The sequence below is a fragment of the Zootoca vivipara genome, chromosome 1 (assembly GCF_965207765.1).
Source record: "Zootoca vivipara chromosome 1, rZooViv2.hap1.1, whole genome shotgun sequence".
NCBI lineage: Eukaryota > Metazoa > Chordata > Lepidosauria > Squamata > Lacertidae > Zootoca > Zootoca vivipara.
In genome coordinates this window covers 35314240-35333989 of record NC_142582.1, presented here as the reverse complement: position 1 = coordinate 35333989, position 19750 = coordinate 35314240, and the positions used below count along the sequence as shown (strand labels likewise).

General features: G+C 40.8%; 1 protein-coding gene across 14 annotated transcripts in view; it reads right to left on the bottom strand.

The window, feature by feature from the left end:
• QTMAN (queuosine-tRNA mannosyltransferase) overlaps window positions 1-19750 on the bottom strand; it is a 341618-nt gene that overhangs the window by 236551 nt on the left and 85317 nt on the right. For 10 of the 14 annotated variants that reach the window (XR_015948081.1, XR_015948080.1, XR_015948082.1 and 7 more), the window contains 2 exons: window positions 12533-12700; window positions 5651-5824 (listed from right to left, as the gene is read on the bottom strand). Coding sequence is in view for 10 of the 14 variants with exons in the window: in XM_088661745.1 (XP_088517871.1) it covers window positions 5651-5824; window positions 12533-12700 (342 nt within the window). In the remaining 4 variants the exon portion in view is untranslated. Of the gene's footprint in view, window positions 1-5650; window positions 5825-6428; window positions 6458-12532; window positions 12701-19750 lie in introns of all 14 variants that reach the window. The other 4 variants (XM_088661784.1, XM_088661792.1, XM_088661774.1 and 1 more) reach the window with 2 other exon arrangements.

Genomic DNA, 19750 nt, shown 5'->3' with positions numbered 1-19750 from the left:
TAGGGCTTGCTGATCAGAAGGTCGGCGGTTCGAATCCCTGTGACGGGGTGAGCTCCCGTTGCTTGGTCCCAGCTCCTGCCAACCTAGCAGTTCAAAAGCACGTCAAAATGCAAGTAGATAAATAGGAACCGCTACAGCGGAAAGGTAAACGGCGTTTCTGTGTGCTGCTCTGGTTTGCCAGAAGCGGCTTTGACATGCTGGCCACATGACCTGGAAGCTGTACGCCGGCTCCCTCGGCCAATAATGCGAGATGAGCGCGCAACCCCAGAGTCGGTCACGACTGGACCTAATGGTCAGGGGTCCCTTTACCTTTACCTTTACTGATCTCTATGGGTTCTCCCTTTGCCAAATGGCACAATGTGCAAAATGGGGAATATTTGCACTTGATCTGGCCTATGCTTGCTGTATCACAGTTTGCCACTTTGATGGTGTTTCTTCCTCCATTTTATTCTGCTGCTTCAATCAGGATCATCTCAGGCATTTTTCACTATTGAGGACAGGGTGTCTCTTATATTAGACCTATACCAAAGCTGTATTTCTTAATTTTGTCCCTATTATCCCTTCCCATAAAAGAACCATAGTTTAAAAAGAGATCTCTATTTCCTCATTTTTTCTAGGATTTAAGGCAAGCACTGTATATAATACCAACAATATGTGTTAATGAAAGGAGCTCTCATTAACTTTTAACCTGAGTTCTCCCATCTGTTCCCTTTTTATCTGTTATTCTGTGCTGTCATTTGGCTAATGTAGATTTTAAATCTGAGGCACTTAAATTTTAAAGCAACTAGTAAAGGAGGAAGCAGTGTCATACCTTCCTCCCTTCACAGAAATCCATGTGATGAAGGACCATATTTTCCGTGGAACAGTTTTGCTAGAATTTCCTGCGCAGAGAAGGTGGCAGTGCCATGCAGCAGTGGACAGACAAGTAAGTTGTCAACACCGGCAGCAAGCCATTCCACTTCAAGTGGCAAAAAAGCTTGGGTGGCTGCCCCTAGATTTCTAAATGAATCCCAAGAATGCTCTAAATCAGAGGCAGATAATGGCAATCTCTCCAGATGTTGATGGACTGCGCTTTCAACCATCCTGAATCATTTGCCATGCTGCTTGGGGCTGATGGGAGCTGTAGTCCACCAATGTATGGATGTGACCATATTAGCTACCCCTACCCTAAATAATGGCAAGTTCTGCTGTAACCTTTTGTCTCTATGGAATTACTGGGTTAATGTGGGCGCATATCTGTGAAACTTTTCAGCTGGGATAGAAACATCTCTGAAAGGCAATCCATCTAAAAATCCAGCTATAGTTCATGGGATCATGTCTGATAAAGTTGCAAAAAAAGAAGGTGCATGGTGCTATGAAGTCCTGATGATCCTCACTGTGACATCAGGTGATTGATCATCCAGTGGGTGGCACAACCCACTTTTCAAATCTGGCCTGTGATGGCTAGGGTAGCTAAAGATGTGCAAAGAAGCCATGCAGACTAAGAATACATCTGTGAACACAGAAATATCACTCAGAGATAAAGTGAGAATCCACAGAAGACCATCTAATACATGAGGTATCTCATCTCCCATAAAAGTTATGGAAATTTTGCTGGCCAAAAACAGAGTTTGAGTGATCCTTACATAGTGCCTTGAAAACGACTCAAAACACCTATTGAATCTAAAAGTGCACTTTTAAGACCAATTTCTCCGACGTGAACCTGCTAGGGCTTCCTGTTGTCAGCTTCCCCAATCTTCAGAGAGGTGGGCAGTAGACCCACAATGGGGTGCTTCCCTGTCTCAGGAATCCTCTCCTCAACAGAAAATATTTTATTTCTGACTTATTATTTAATGTATATCCCACCTCATTCTCCAAGGAGTTCAAGGTTCTCAGTCTTCTCATTTAATTTTCACAAGTTACAAGTAGGTAGCCGTGTTGGTCTGACACAGTCAAAACAAAATTAAAAAATCCTTCCAGTAGCATGCACACGAAAGCTCATACCTATGACAAACTTAGTTGGTCTCTAAGGTGCTACTGGAAGGATTTTTTAATTTAATTTTCACAACAACCCTGCAAATGAGTTGGGCTGAGAGGTAGCGACTAGCCCAAGGTCACCTGGCGAACTTCATGGCTGAGTTGGGATTTGAACTCTGGTCCAACACTCTACACCACACTAGCCTTGAATTTTCTTTTTGGTACAATTTCTTTTGGGTTTTCTATTTTTGATTTGTGATTTAAACCTTAAGTGTCAATTGCTATTTCTTCTCTCATCTTGCTATTGTTTTATGTTATACAGTTTTCATGTTTCATCCTGTTTTATTTTGTTCACTATCCTGAACATTTGAGAAAAATATTTGGTTAAATGTATTGATTTTGTATTATTTTAAATATATTGGTTAAAATATGTATCTTTAATTATAAGCAAATGAAAATTGTCTGCTAAAGACTCAACTTAAGGGTTTCAAAATAAAAATCCAACAGCATCTCTATTGCAAAATACAGTGATGCAGCAGAAGTAACTACCACCAATGGGAGCCCTAACTTCCCCAAAAAGAAAGGAAAGTAATATACACATTCAAATGTTTTTCACTCAAAATGGAATATCTGTTTCCACACTGCCACACCAATTCCAATCAGCCAAATAATATTTGGTGCATTGTTGAATATTCAATTCTATGTACAGTGGTACCTCCGGTTGCAGACAGGATCCGTTCCAGAGGTCTGGCCGGATCCCAAGATTTTCGCAACCGGAGAGACTGCTTCTGCATATGCACGCATGGCAAAAACCAAGAAATATACTTTCCGGTTTGCCGCTTACGTATCCTGAAGTTTATGCAACCGGAGGGATACGTAAGCGGAGGTACAACTGTAAACATTACATTCCTATTCTATCACAACAACTTTTCTGTTAGGACACATGTGGATTTTTGGTTAAGAAAAGCTACAAACAAAATTGATTTTCTTAAGTGAAATGCTATATGCTGCTCCAGCTATGTAGCCGACACCTAGGGCCAATTTAGAGAGAGAGAGAGAGAGAGAGAGAGAGAGAGAGAGAGAGAGAGAGAGAGAGAGAGAGAGAGAGAGTGGTGTGTGTTTTCTTTACAGACACAATATTAACATAAAATGGAGATTCTTTTACAAATCATGGCCATATCCTTAATGGTGCTGCCTTATTTTGTTTTCAGTTCATCTCCTTCCCCATATACAAAGAAAATCATGTTAACAGCAATAAAAACTAAAAAGGAGGTCAAAGTAAGGAGAGGAGAGAGAAATCACCTTGGTTATTCTGCTGTTCATATTTCCCCCACCCCAACATCTCTGCAAAATTATGCATTTTTAAAAGACTGCAGGCATTCAAATGACTGTCAGTCATGCAAATAATCACTTACTTACACTGTATGAGTTTGGTTTGGATAAAGCAAATTACCATTTGAAAATAACTCGAAAACCACTCTGGGCGAAGAGCTTGCTTTATGAATCTAAGTTTGGCCATGATATTTCTTAACCTTTTTCTCCTCCATTTCCATTCAGCTAGATTTCACTGCAGTAATACAGAGTAAATTAATAAACTGCATTCAATTGCCACAGGTGCATTTGAGATTTATTTAACACATGATTGGGGGGGGGGGGAATAACAGCAACTATCAGTAGCTGAAGCTGAAAATGCACAACTTGGGTCATGAATTGTTGTTCTTGGTAAGAATTAAATCCTTGGCATCTTGGGCTGATGTTAATTTTTATTTAGAGCCAGGAACCATAATTGGTTTCTAAACACAAGGGGCTGTATCCAACCCTGTTCATGTATAAGCATACAGCAAGTCTTCATTTTCCTCTTTCCCCCATCCTGGTACAGCCCTCCACACACCCTCAAAATGTATTCTGGGGTGTCAGGAGCCCTTCCACAACAGATTTGGGGTGGGCAAGTGGCTGCAAGAGGACAAGAGGAAGGTGCAGTCCTTTCACACTATTCTGGATTCCATCCAATAGTTTTTACACAATGTCAAGCAATATAAAATACACTGAGATTTTAAGGGTACATGTAACTTTCATATTAACTCCTGAACAAAAACCAGTGTTTTTTTTTCAAATAAATACATTAAGAAATATGAACTGTGTGTTATTTTGCAATGCAGTATTCAATTTAGAAAGGATACTTCTTAAATACGGTAATAAGAAATCACATTAAAAATAACCAACGTATATAAAGTCGCTGGCAGCGCCTTGTCTAAACTATAAGGCAAAGTAAATTTGTTACACTTCCAAAAAGTGTAACACAGTCATTTCCGAACTAGGAACTAACATATGAGAAGTTGCCTTATATCAATCAAACTATTTGTCTATCTAGTCCAATATTTATTTATACAGTATGTGTATTTCATTATGAAGATTTATGCCTGCCTTTCAAGGAACTTCCACAGGGTGGGGGCTTACAATAAAATAATTTAAAACACAAAGAGCAAATATATTAAGGTATCAGAAACAATATATAAGCGAAAATAAAACAGATCAACACCTGATAAAATAAAAAAGGTCCTTTTCTGGCACCAGAAAAGATATCAGAATGGGTGCCACATGTTCCTTTCTGAGGAGCACTGACAATACCTTTCTACCAGTAGCCACCCACCATATCTCAATGTGAGAACAGAGAACAGCCTCTGGTGATGATGATCTCAAAATATAGGTATACAGATGTGAGGACAGGTAGACCTTCTAGTATTGTCTACCGTGACTAGCAGCAGCTCTCAGGGGTCTCAGGCAAAGGTCTTGCACATCACCTGCTACCAGATTTGGAGAAGCAGCAGTTACATCTCCAAAGAGGCTGCTCATTATGTCTCTGTATGACTCACAGTTCTGGGTTTACCTCCTCCCAATAAGAAGGCTCACAAAGAGACAGGCCGGGTTCCACTGAATGTTAGGCATTCTTAGTATCACACACACTAAAAGCAGGCAGATAAAACTAAGTATCGGGAAGAGGATGGTTACACACACCCAGCCCCACTCCTCCAATTCAATTTGGGCTCTCCTGTGGCTGCTTTGAATTTTTTAAAACAACCACCACAAAAGGAGATCCAATCGCAGTGCCTCCTTTAAATTGGGCCATAGCTATTTGCAAAATAGAAATCTAATCAAGTCGGTCAGGTAATGTGTCCTGGAGTGAAATACTATTCCTACTGTCAAGAAAAGTACCGGTACCTCTTCCACCCCCAGCTTCATTGCACCTTGAAACAAGTAGGATCAGATGATTTCAGAGCAACTTCAGAAGTGGATAGAGATGGGGAAGTGTGAAAGTGAAGAAGGTAAAGTGTAAATGAACAACTATGGGGTGGTGGTGAAGGAAGGTAATGCATGTGCTTCTTTGGGGGAGAATTTTATATCTCAGGAACTCAAAGGTAACCTGGTGCCTGGCCCAATCAAATATTCAGTATATGTACTGATTGTCAGCAGGACTGGCGCAGATGGCATTTCTTACAAGTAGTCCTGGCTAAGTCACTTGATATTCTTCTGTTATTGAGTTCTGAATGAGAAAATGTAACAGTAGTGTAATATGTCCTCTGATTTTCCGATGTACAAGCCATGCAAAAATTCCAGGTAATAATCACCAGTATAAAGAGAACTGAGAAAACATGAATGGCACAGAACAGAGAGAAGAAATTCAAAAGCCACCAACCTGCTCACATCAGGGAACATCACTGGAAAATAAAGGACTTGGCATTTTGGTCTAATTAACTCTTCCAGATGCTTAGGCCTATGGTCAGGCATCAGCTTCATAAACTTCCCTATAGATGTTAGAAATGACTCCATATTATAAGCAGAGTTGAACACCACCACGTCAGCAACCAAACTAATGGGAAAAAAGAGAGCAAAATCATCCATTTATTAAACACATCTCATCAATTTATTTAATACATCTTAAAGGTGTCCTACTGCTAGCAGAAGGGCTGTTTCCAAGAACAGAAGGTTTGTTTTTACAGACAAAAGTAATCTCCAGAGAATTCCTTCATGGTCACAACCTCTTGGGCAAACATTCCCTTGTTCTCAAGACTTGCAAGCTCACTTTCAATATGTTTTTATGACCCACTGGAGTTCACTTACTGCATTTTGCTGTTTTACCTATTGGCCTTTTCTTATACAGTACTGTAACCTTGACCCTGAAACAATGCTGAACTACTATAAATCTTGTACTAGGCCTTGCACAAGAGGTTGTGGAACAGCACTAAATGTGCTTTCTTTGTTACCATTCTCTGGACCCAAGCTAGTATCCAGGGTGCCTTTTCCTACATGGGCAAAATGCTACATATATGACCTAACTTGTCCATACATCAGCCTGGTATTAGCACCCTTGCATTACAGGCTGCAGCTCAAAATGCAGCTTGCCAAAGGCCACCAAGTGAGACCATGACTGGGGTGGGAGAATATATTTGAATGAGGGATGTCTCAATGCTCACCTCATTCGATCACTAATCAGATGTTGTTGCTGAAAAGGAAATGTAAACATGAGTTGGAAGTGTGTATCATCTCATCTCCAGCCCCGCATCCACGTATGCACTTGGTCCTGTGTGCTCCACCCTTGATCTGACTGCATTGGAAGGTTTGAAGGGGGTTCTAAGCTCAATCAACTGAATGCTGCCTCTGTATGATCGGGAATATTGCCTTATCAGCATGCCCAATTGTGCTGAGGCTTCGAATTACATCTACCGCAATGTGCTTAGAAGCTCCCTCAGACCTTCCTGTTCAATTGGGAGCGTCATAGAATCATAGTTGGAAGAGATCCTAAGGATCATATAGTCCAATTCCGGCAATGCACATGGGGATCAAACCTGCATCCTTGGCATTGAGTCAGGGCAGAGTATTGGGAGGAGGGGACAGTGCATGTGGGGTTATTAGAGTTGAGACTAATATATTTATGTTCCCTTTTTAACCATAACACCCGAAAAGAGCTTCTCTTAAACCACTGCACTACACTACCCCCAAATTCTTATGTGCATTAGAGAAGTCAGAAATATTTTCAAGCTGAGCAAACCAAGCTAACTATTTTAAAATCAATTCAGACTTAAAGGACCATGTATGTCACTCCTTCCAGCAAATCTTAACAGGATCTTTTTTTGCAGCTAAAGTTTTTCATAACCTTAAACCAACAATACCATAAACAACTTCTCAGCACAGCCCCCCCCCAAATGGTAACAAATTTCAACCAATAGCAATAGAAATTAAGGAAAGTTTCAGGGCAAGTTGGTTTTCTTACTCTGTCAACTACTGACCTAGATGGACAAGAGCTAAGTGTCCCGAGCTTCCTCCTGACCTCCATACATAGTCTGTGTTCATGCATAATGCTAAGCCATCACTTATTTCAACCATGGTTTGTTCATTAATCCATGAGTTGTCTTGGAGAAGAACAAACAAGTCATGGCTTGTTTTTTCCAAAGCTTAGTTTGTTTTTTCAGCTGCTCTTCCTTGTGCCTTGATGGTGAACTGGGGTAAGGTGGCCAAACCATGGTAAGCAAGGCTGGAGTTCAAAGAGAATGTGAAACTATGGTTAAAACAAACCAAGGGTTGTAGGCCAAAAATAAACCACAGTTAGTCTCCTAGGCTGGGTTGAATGTTCAAACAAATCACCTTTTGGGTAAACAAACTATGACTTAAAATGATCACTTCTGCAAAGGAGACAATGCATGAATATCCCAAGGCACAGCAGCTCTGCAGGTAACAATCCATACTATGCAAAACTGGACAGCATGGGTCTCTTATTTGGCACTTGCATACACAAGCCTTTACCTAACTTCTTACAATCAACCCAAAGAGGTTGGGGATAACAGGCACAGCCCTCAGTTATCACCACCCCTTTCCCAGTGTGTACACTATCTACCAGTCTACCAGTTATCACTATCTAACACAGGGTTAAAATCATTCCTCCTCCTATTTCTCACTGCTTCATAGACAAGATAGAAAACTGACACTGCCCAGAAAAACAGCAGGACTCAGCAGGAAAAGCAAGGAAATATTTGAACAGAACTCTAATGCTTTTCAGCTCAACAACTGGAGTGGAACCATTTTTGAAATCTCACATTTTTCCAAACACTTTTTTCAGCTATGTTTTCTTTCAGCTATGACAACCAGTGAGCTAACCTATTTCTTTTGCTTTTAACTAATAGCTGGGAACAAAAGGGACAAAAGTTATTTCTGTCAAAACTTTGTGACAGGCAGTCACACTTTTTTGAACCACACTTTTAAAATATTTGTTGTTGTTGTCTGTAGGCTATAGTTTTGTGTGTGATTGCCAAAATAGAAACCCAAGCACTTAAATTCAATCAATTAAATGGAGGGGTGGAATAACACATGCTTACTTAGCATATATCTTAAGGGAAAACAGATTCTGTATAAAGGTTTCTCATTGCTGAAATCTCCCACACTAGCACCTGGCTCCCTAAAGCGTCTAATATGGAATACGGAATTATATAAGTAGACACCCATAACAAGATGCTATGGGGTATTCTGAATTATCCCAATTATGCTATTGGGCTACCCTGCCTGGGTTTGGTGTTGGCTGCCCAACACTCAGTCCCAGATGTTCCTATGACATTCTAAATCCTCCTGATGGCAAGAGTCTCCGGATAATAATTTGACATCCCTGTCCACCATTCCAAGATACTAAGCAATTAGGGCTCCTTCCGCTCTTCACCAAATGAGAGAACAATTCGTGAGAACCTGAGAAAGGGACAGGATTTGGGCTGACGGTGGAGAATGCACTCCATTAAGACCTAGATGAAAAGGAATGCAGAAACACAGTTTTCTCTATTTTTTTCTATTTTTCAGGTTTTTTCTATTTTGCTCTCCTACTGGGCAGCCCAGAACTACCCACTCACCTTAACTATTAGAGAGGTGGGTATTCTTTCACAGCCTGAGGGCCACATTTTCTTCTGGGCATATTTCCAGGGGCCAGAGGTGGCAGGGCCACAGGCAAAACTTAATTTGGCCTTTGTAACCTAGGCTAGTCTCTAGATACAGTCACATACCTCTTTCTATCCCCCATCCCAGAAAACAAGGAGCACCATTAGAGTTAAGGACATATTCTAGACAATTAAGCAAGGTGCAAAGCATGGCCAGTGTGGCTAGAGAGGAGTGTGTGGCCTGGGGAGAGTCCCATACCTGCCAAGTTGCTGTCAGAGAAATAAGGGACCGGGCCGGAAATAGCAGGCCGGAAGTAGCGCTGCCACCATTTTGGAACTGGGCGGAGCATGCTCAGAAGTGACTTTTGATGCTGCTTTGCCGAGTTCCAAAATGGCCACCGCGTCAGAAGTCGCACTACAGCCATTTTGGAACTGGGCAGAGCAGCATCAAAAGTCGCTTCTGAGCATGCTCCACCCAGTTCCAAAATGGCTGCCACACCAGAATAAACCGGAAAACAAAAAAATCTGTTTTTTCAGCTAGGAACAGCTGGAAAAACGGGGATTTCCCGGGGAAAACGGGAGACTTGGCAGCTATGGAGAATCCCCAGGGCCAAACAGAGAGGGCTGAAGAGCAGCATTTGATTCCCAAGTCTGAAGTTGCCCACCGCTGTATGAGAGGACATGATGCTCCCAAGGCATTTAAAATGGGAGCAGGGTTAAATACAGGATTTTACATATATTTAAAAGAAGAAAGGGACCTATCCTGTGGGAGATACCGGTATATAAAAAAGAATGAAAGGATAAAAAAGTTTGCATTTCCTTTTGCAATTAAAATTCCTGCCACGAGGCCAGAAATACCGATACATAAGCAAAGAAGGCAATTAGTTTTATAGAATGTGTTTAAAAACACCCTGTCTGTTTTGCTTCTGAGCAAATACACTGCTAAGATGCTGTGTCTTAGGAGTGATGGTTTCAATCCAGAGAGACATAAGCACACCAGAAGTCTATATTGTGATTTCATGTTGTAACCACCCTGAGACCTGCAGGTATAGGGTGGTATACAAATTTTAATAATAGTAACTACTACTCCTCCTCCTCCTCCTCCTCCTCTTCCTCCTCCTCCTCCTCCTCTATTTTTCTGTTCTCTTTTTATTACTTATCCCCACCTATACCAGCAGATATGTCCTCCTACCACAGATCAAAATAATCCCAGGAAATCGGATCCTGCCATGTGTTGCGCTTGATAGTTACTGGTATTTCAGGATACATGTAAGTTTAGTGTCATTTTGAAAGATACATTTTTAATAGTTTAGTATTGTTTCGATTTTGAGTTCCATACGGAACAGGGGGCACCACAATCTTTCCAACGCTGAGGGCTTCTGAAGGTCTTAATCCAACCCTAGGGACAGGCACCCACCAGACCACACATGTCAGCAGCTGATGTGTGATAAAGTGCTCCTTATTTAGTAGATGAGAAAGAGGCAGGCAATTAAGCAAGTGCAGATTTAGAGAGCTTTCCCCAGGACAATATGTTCCATAGGGCTCATCCAGGCCAAAGAGCATGCAACAGAAGGAAAAGGAGAGCCTGGCTTATGTGCAGATACTGTCTTACCCCTGCCCGTGCCCGATATAGCAGCCACTGATAATTTTTATTGGGAATCCCCTCACACTGCTGATTACGTATGGCAGGGGTGGACTTACAGGGTATATTTGAGGTTTTTAAGAACCCCAGGTCTACCCCACCACAACCAAGTGCAGAATGAAGCCTGGAGGAAAACTATGGTATATACATGCAGTGACATGCTTACTCAAGACCTGGGATAGCTCAGTTTGTTGAGGATGAGACTGTTAAATTCAGGGTTGTGGGTATGAGCCCCACTTTGGGTGAAAGAGCCCTGCATTGCAGGGAGTTGGCCTTGATGACCCTCTTGGTCTCTTCCAATGCTACAGTTTCATGACCCTATACAATGTTTGTAGGGATGCTGCCCTTCCATTAAGGAATGGGGTTGCTTCTAAGCACACAACTTAGCCCAAAGATTTTATTTTTTTAGTGTCAAGAAATGAACTTCTTCTGCTCCTTTCACACCAAAATCCCCATATAGTTTCCCTGTACACATTCTTTATTTCAGCTGTCTGATTTGTAACTGAAAGTCAGAAACTCCTGTTGATGTACTGTAAATCACCCAGAGAAATACCATTAGCCCGCAATGTGATTTCTGCCCACACCTGTCCTAAAGGAAGAAGCCCCTACACTTGCCAAGGTTAATCGGCAGAATGGGAGTTCCACTCACCCATTCATTCACTCCCACTGTATAGCTGAATTTCAGGAAACAGATCTCGTGGGATGGATTTAGCTAAATAGTTGCACTAACAGGAGCCAGCAGAACGAGACCCAGTAGGACAATGGGTATTTCCCCCTCCTCCCCTTGCATGCCCTCCCACACCCCAAATCAGCTCAGGAGCAAGGGAAGGTCTGCTTCTGCTGATGGAATGATCATAATTGTGCCATATTGAATTACTCCCAGTGTTTATATGACTTCAAAATACAAATTCTGACCATTAATACAGCTAAATCATTGGAAAGGTCCCATAAACCCAAAGATAATATAGGAAATGATAGCATCTTCAAAAGTAAAAGTGAGGGGGGGGGAGAATGGTTTAACATTTCATGATGTATTTCTTCCAGTAGCAATGATGAGGAATATTTTTTATAAGCTGCTATTTGTTTTTAAGAACCATTTCATGGCAAAGCCATTTCATTATATTCTCAGAATATTGCTACTGCAAAACTGAAGCATTTTGCAAATGAAAGCAGAACGGCAGCTACAAAAAGCTCGAGTATATAGGGATCATTATTTGTCTTTCATCTGAGTTACAATGCAAAGATGCAGATGTTATACATCTAGCTTTAAAACGCTCAATCTATGCTTATAATAATTCTAATAACAAATATGTGAAATAGACCAAGTAAATGAATTTATTTCAATTCAAGCCAATTCAGCTTTGCAGTTTCACTTTAGGTTTGTATAACGCCTAATCACAAAGCTTTTCAGTGTAGCCGTTATTAACTTCTTTCATTAACTTATATTCAGGAAATATGTTTGTTTTAAGTAACAATAAAGGGCCACAGCCTTTTAAATGTCTGGGTGTTTTACCACTGCACAATTTGTGAATACGCAATGAAAGAAACGTAAGGATTTATCTGGTATGTTTACTACCCTCTCTCACTAAAAACATTGCCGCAGTACATTTTAATTTTTGTTTACTCCCTTGAAAACCTCTATTTTAATTTCAGCTGGATGCAGTAAAAGCTATTGCTGAGCCAGTGTTGATTAACTGCCCCTTTTGTTAAGTGCTCTCAAAGCAAAAGCACTGAGGTATATACTGGAAATCAGCGCATTTTACTGGAGTACAATGAGACACTCATAATAGTATCTAGGTATACTTGGCATTCAGCAACTCTGTATATACTAATGAACCTGATACTTTCAGTGTTGAATTGTGTGTGCATCTGTCTGTCTGCAAATACTGGAAATCACGTAGGACTCCGTGTATGTCTGTGTATATATATTATTGAAAGAAAAAGAAAAAAAAGAACCCCTGGAGGTATGTTCATGAAGATACTAGAAAACAATTAAACACAAGGGCATGAGAGATGCACCTACCATGAAAGAATCTGGTTGTACCCATATTGGAAGTCTCTTTCCTGACATTTCTGGACAGGATATGTCAATTGGTTCTCATGGAAGTAAAGGACCTTTTTCAATTTGCCAAGGTCAGGCCGAAGGGCAACGAGTTCAGTCAGGTTAAGCACTGAGCTTGCAAAGAGGATCCTAAGAAACAAGGAAAGTAGTGTTTACTGTCTACAAGCCTGCTCAAAAGTGTCACCCTTCACCCTTTCCCTCCCACCGCTCTCCCCACAAGAAAAACATAACCTCTATAGGGACACATCAGTGGCTAAGCCTTAATACCATGTAGCAGCATTCTAAGTTTTGATCTCTTAAAAAACAGCTGCTAAGGACTCAAGTAGAAAAGCACTGAATCTCATTGGTTTTCTCAGCTCAGTTACAGAGAGATGCAAAGTAAGAGAGAGAGCTGGATGGGTTTTATTGAAAAACGCTAGAAAAGCTGTGTCTGAAGGACAAATGGAACAAAGATAAGGCTGACTGGGGAATACTTTGCTTGCCAGTTTCATTACACTTTACTTCTTTATGCAACCAACTACTGAAATCCAATATATGAGCCGGTGTGGCACATGCTCATGTTATGACATAAAGCCTTTTGATTTATGCAATAGACATATCTACTGTGGTTTTTATTTTTCATGTTAAGATTTCTTTTCCCTACTTTTTTTCATATTAAATATCCACCATAGCATTTGTTGTTTTGTTCATTCTGTCCCATCTATTGCCACAGTGCTTGGAACAGTCAGTAAGACTTTTGTCACAGCCTTCAAATTATACAACACAGGTGCAGATCATATGGTAAACCTGGCTGCCTGAAACAAACTTAAAAGGCTATTGAAATATGCAAATGTAGTACTTAGTATCATATGGGCGACTCTTCTCCAAGCAATGAGAAATTCCAGGGGTGTGGTGCTTTAGTTTTCTTTGGGTAGAATATCACTTTAAGCTTAGGGTGTTCAATATTTCAGTTTATTTAAAAATAAACATCTCAACAAGCAACCAGAGCTACTGCCCCACATCTAATCACCAAAGTGTCTATTAGCTTGCAGAGCCCAGAAACTCAGTTCTCTTCCTGCTTCCCCCCCTCCACACCCCTAGATTACATGATCAGAAGGCCGGCGGTTCGAATCCCTGCGACGGGGTGAGCTCCCGTTGCTCGGTCCCTCCTCCTGCCAACCTAGCAGTTTGAAAGTATGTCAAGTGCAAGTAGATAAATAGGTACTGCTCCGGCGGGAAGGTAAATGGCGTTTCCGTGCGCTGCTCTGGTTCGCCAGAAGCGGCTTTGTCATGCTGGCCACATGACCTGGAAGCTGTACGCCGGCTCCCTCGGCCAATAAAGCGAGATGAGCGCCACAACCCCAGAGTCGGTCATGACTGGACCTAATAGTCAGGGGTCCCTTTGCCTGTACCTTTTACAGCTAGAGCTAGGGTGGGGAGAATATTCCATACTCCTTTGTCTGATGGTTTCCCCCCCCCTAAACAACACATTGCTGTGTGGTCCTTTATCAAGAAGCAATCTTCCAGCAGTTAGCTTCCATAGAGACACATGACCTGAATATTCCCGGCTGTTAACACTCCTTTGTCAAGTACAGTACAAAACTCTGGCCAGGTATTGCCTTGAGGGCCTTAACATTTAAGGCAAATCCATGGTGAAAGTACTTTTCACAGAAATCTGATAGCAAAACCAACAATAGCATAAGAAGTCATTGATGGAGAGTGTAGCTATGTTGAAGCTAAGTCACCTCGGACCCAAAACACCCCGTTTCCTCTTACCACAAAGGAACACTAACACAATGCATATTCTCTTTCAAACCCACTCCTTGTGTTAATAAGGAAAGCAAACTGTGGTTCAATATTGTATTCTTTATCTCTCAGCTCATTGTTGAGGAACCTTCCAGAAAACTTATTAGCTACCACAACATCCAGTTCACACCTAGAGAAGCAGAACTCAACAGCTCCACCTTTACTGCCTCTAAAATTAAGGCTAAATCAGAGATTGGATCCGGCTAGATCTGGAGAAAACTCTACAGAAGGAGTGGGCAGGATTATGTTTCATTTTCTCCTCTTCCAAGCAACACCCATAAAAGCATCTTCCAAGTGTCAAGGGGCCTTGTTGAAGGGGATGGGCTGTCATGCGGAGGAATCTCTGAAAACTGAGAAGACGCACCTTTTGTAAATGGGGCTACCACTCATGGGTGATGCTACCTCATATTCTGGCATCACCCTCAGCACTCTATGCCACAGTACACCCCATTCAGCAGTAAGTTTTTTGGGGGGTGGTACTGAGAACAGTAAAGCCAGCATCCAACTACCCCATTCCACAGACATTTTACTGGATACAACCCATAGCACCTCTCGCTGGTATAAGGCTGCCCTGGAGTTAGGAGCTTGGAGAATGGGAAAGCAAAACAAGCATTAACTCCAGGGCACTCGGCACTGTCACATTGGACTTCTTAATTCATGCTCTACCAACACTGGTCCTAATGCTCCTTTTTTGGCCAGAAGGCAAGCATAAAACCTGGTGATCCAGTAGACATCGTGTACTTAAAACTTTCAAAAAGCTTATAACAAAGGACTACACAAAAGAATTCTGAGGAAGCACAGCAATCATAGAATGAGGGGAGAAGTCCTGTTGTGGATTGGTAACTGGAAAGAAACAGGAAATGGAGCGTAGGAATGGATAGTCCAATTGAAGGGTGCAGAAAGTAGAGTCCCCCAAGGATCAGTATAGGGACCCATGTATGTCAACTCGCTCATAAATAGTCTAGGGCTAATGGGTGACCATGGAGGTAGCTACGTTTTTTGACGACACAAAATTGTTCAAATGGGTTAAAACAAAAAGATTGTGAAGATATCCCAAAGAATCTCTCCAAACTGGACAAATGGGCAGTCAAATGGCAAATCCATTTCAATGTAAGCAAGTTTAAAGCAATGCACAATGGGGGGGGGGAGAACCCACATAACTTCCCATGTACCCATGGCCAGGAACAAGACCCTGGGGTTGTAATGGATAGCTTGATGAAGATGTCAAACTAGTGTGTGTCAACTAGGAAGGCAGGAAAATCCATGCCAGGGATTATTAGGAGAGGGACTGAAAATAAAACTGTCAGTATTATAAAGTCGTTATACAATGGGCAGCTGCACATGGAGAACTGTGTACACCAGGCATAGGCAAATTCGGCCCTCCAGATGTTTTGGGACTACAACTCCCATCATCCCTGACCACTGGTCCTGTTAGCTAGGGATGATGGGAGTTGTAGTCCCAAAACATCTGGAGGGCCGAATTTGCCTATGCCTGGTGTACAGTTTTGATCAACTCGCCTCAAGAAGGATATTGTAGAGCAGGAAGAGGTTCACAAAAGGTTCACAAAAATGGTAGGTGATGATGGAGCAACTCCTCTATGAGGAAAGGTTACAATATTTGAGGTTTTCTTAGATTAGAGAAGGTCAAGTAAGACGCTACATGACGAAGGTGTATAAAATTATTAATGGTGTGGAGACAGTGTTCCTCACCCTTCTCCCTTATAATACTAGAACCCGGTGACATTTCTCAACCATATGCTGGCAGCTGTTGAAGCACCTCTGAGGTAAAGTCCCGTGGCCATTCATTGCTAACTCTTGCTTTGCTTATCTTACTTGTATGGGACCTCTAGATAACTACAAAACCACAGCTACAAAAGATTTTACTTTCCCACTGAAGCGATAAAACTCTGCTCTTTTTAAAAATAAATCTCATGACATTATAAGAACGTACGCACAGTCGCCCCATAGGTCTGTTTTGTACCGCCACAGAGCCGCGGTTTAAAGCTTAAACAACACCTGACAGGGCGCGTTACAGTGAACATGCCCACAGAGGAACCGTGTATTTGTCTAATGGACTCCCTACGCAGGGCACTGGAGGATATGATGAGGCACACTTCCACTTAACACCTAGTGCCAAGGAAGGGAAAGGAAGTTTTATTATTATAATGTTGCCCATGACATAAATATATGTCAGCTGTCATTCCGTGTGACATCAACTTTCATTTTACCTCGGGTTATTATTTCAGTAATAAATCCTAACAAGGTGAGCTTTATCATCCCACAGAGTCTATCTAGGAGGTAAGGACACAAGGTGATACCAAGAACGCAGGAAGCATGATAATTCCTGACAGCTGCTGCTGGAGCGCAAGTTAAATTGAACAGTTTGTCTCAGCATAAAGATGTTATAAGGTTTTACATTTAATTTTTTTTACATAAAACCCAGAGAAAGCCTAGTTAGGCAATCTTTCACAAACATGACATACTACAATCACTGCATAAGCTGGATTAGTGCTTATTACCATGCTACTAGAGAATTAAGCTGTTTTTAGACCACCAAAGAGCTTTAAATTGCAACTTTTGTCTCTGTAAGGGAAACCTATATTTAAACTGTCTGCTAAAGTCAAATTAAAACAGCTACATCATTAACATGTTATCTCACAAAATAAGAGTAAATTTAAAACTGCCGTTAACATTATTCTTATCCAACCTGATCAACGTTACAATATGCTAATGCGCAGTGCATTTACGCACAAGCACACTATATAACATGTTAGCAAACACAAGCTACCCAGCAAAAAAAAACCAACCCCAACATTTATTAAGTGATCATCTGTTCTAAATATTCGACACAAAAGGATGCCAAATACTTTACAATGGTAAGCCACATGCTTTCCCAGCGCAACCCGAATTTGCCCATAATTGGAACAAATAGAGTAGGCCAAACTCACATGTGAGTGAATGAACTGTTTGAGACTTTCATAGCCATTAGGCACATGTGCGATGTATTAGATACACATAAGTCTGAATACATATTTGCCTGCCCCTTTGGTCTGCAGAATGTAAACTTCAAAATAACTCAGCATTTACGGTGAACGATTTCCCCATTTTGCCCCAGGGCTGGTGAAGGTTGAGCATGACTTTTGGTGGCTCAGTCCTATGGAATGGCTTTGGGCGCACTGGTTTCTACACAGCTGCAGCTATAAAAGACCCATCCAATTCTTGGCAAACAGGTGCATGATCTTCTGGCAATGAGATGCTTGCCAAATATAACTCTTTCCTTTATTCTGAAAGGGAAGCCTGACCTACACTGTATATTGTATGTTGGCTTATATTGTGGGTGTATGCTCTGTATTATTTTATTAATACTAATGCTACATATTTGTAATGGCCTTTCGCTACAACAATAAACCTATGAACTGCGGCTGTCAGGAATGTTTCTGCTTATCTGCTGTTGCTCTACCAAGAAATGGATAGAAGCAAAGTTGCCAGCTGCAGGTTTCGCTGTGAACCGAGAAGCCATGGCAACTTTACTAGGTCTTATATCAGAGTGGATCCAAACAGATTGAACTGGCGACAAGTACAGGTTCTCTCACCCCTTCCATAGAATGTAAAATAAAATGTATTATTTGACACCTGATAATTGGCAACATATAGTTAAGAGGATTGAGACTACTGACGAATACTCTGTCTCCCCACATATGAACAGGATGCCAAACTAAAGAAATGGGTCAATTGATTGCTTTGTTTTTTTTAGGGGGGGGGAGGAGTACTTATTCATCAGCTAGCATTATTCATGCATAAAACATAACAGATTACTTACTTTAATACTCAATTATTTATTATATATTAATATTCAATCAACATGTAACAGTTATATTTTGATACTGTATGCGAAGGGAATGTATAAATCACAACAAAAAGCTTTTTCATTTGTGCTTCAACAATAAGCAACTTTAAAAATCCAAACAAAGATATAGAGCAATAAATGATAATATATTAGAATATATAATAAATAAAAAATGAGGACTAATTTATTCTTGACATAGTATGTACAAATGTCAAAAGGCTGAGACGATATAAACTACTTTATAAATTCAGTTTTTATACAGAAACTAATTTGAAATGTTTACAGAAATAATTAAGTCTTACTATTGTAATGTTCTTTATTTTTCAGAAGAAGCCACAAGGGCTGTCATCCCTTTCATCTTAATTAGTCCATGTGTTTGTTATATTTGTTATGTACTTCCATAAACATTTACAAACATTAATTGTTATGGGAAAAAATATTTTTCCTCTCAATGTAATTACTATATGTACATACTAATATATAACTAGCAAATATCTAGGATTGCAACTCATTCATTCATTTTAGAATGTGAACTGGTGTCATCCCCCAAAAAGCAATTTGATAAATCATTGAGTGAATGCTTATTTTACCCATTTTCTCTCTATAAGGAGACATACTGTCCATTGTCAATGCACTGATAATGTTTTGTCTTCTGAACTCCAGCCACAATGGGTCTGTAGCGACCCAAAAGCAGTGCACTGTACTGGAAACAAACAGGCATCTTAAATGACCTTCACATGCATTCTTATGGACACCTGAAACTACTGCATCCAGTTAGTCCTGGTTATTAATTCTTGCAGAATGGGCTTCCCATGCTTCCATATTTGTCTTGGTAACATGAAAAGCCTGAGACCATGCATAAGGTTCCTGCATGCCCCACCTTGTATAACCTCCCATTATACAACGGTTGTTGCAGCTTGGAGAGGGGCACTAGCAAATGTGTCTTACATTGCCACCAGGTTGCAGGAAGGGGAGGCGCTGCAAGGGCTTCCATACCATGCAGACTGGTTCCTGATAGTCAAAGCAGCTGGAATGCAGGTGCTGATCTGCTCTTCTCAATAAAAGCAAATTGGGGGCATACATAGCTAGAATACAGAGACCCAGTGGGGTGTTCAAAAACTGTTTGTATTATAGGAGAAAAATGCCGTAGCAATTTATCATTAACTGTTCTGAAGTAGGTAGCCGTGTTGGTCTGAGTCGAAGCAAAATAAAAAAATTCCTTCAGTAGCACCTTAAAGACCAACTAAGTTTATATTTTGGTATGAGCTTTCGTGTGCATGTTTGGTGTGAGCTTTTGAGCTTTCGTGTGCATGTTTGGTGTGAGCTTTCATGTGCATGTTTCTCCCAATGCAAACTGTTTAGATGTCTTTCAAAAATACACCTTAAAAACAAGCCTATGCAACAGTATTAATTATGTTGTAGATATAAATACTGTCCCTTAAAAAAAAGGTTTTTTTCCAATTTTATAAATTCAAGGTGCAGAATTCCCAATTTGTTGCTCAAATTCTGATCTTTTTCAAGATGTTCTATTAAAATTCCTACCAACT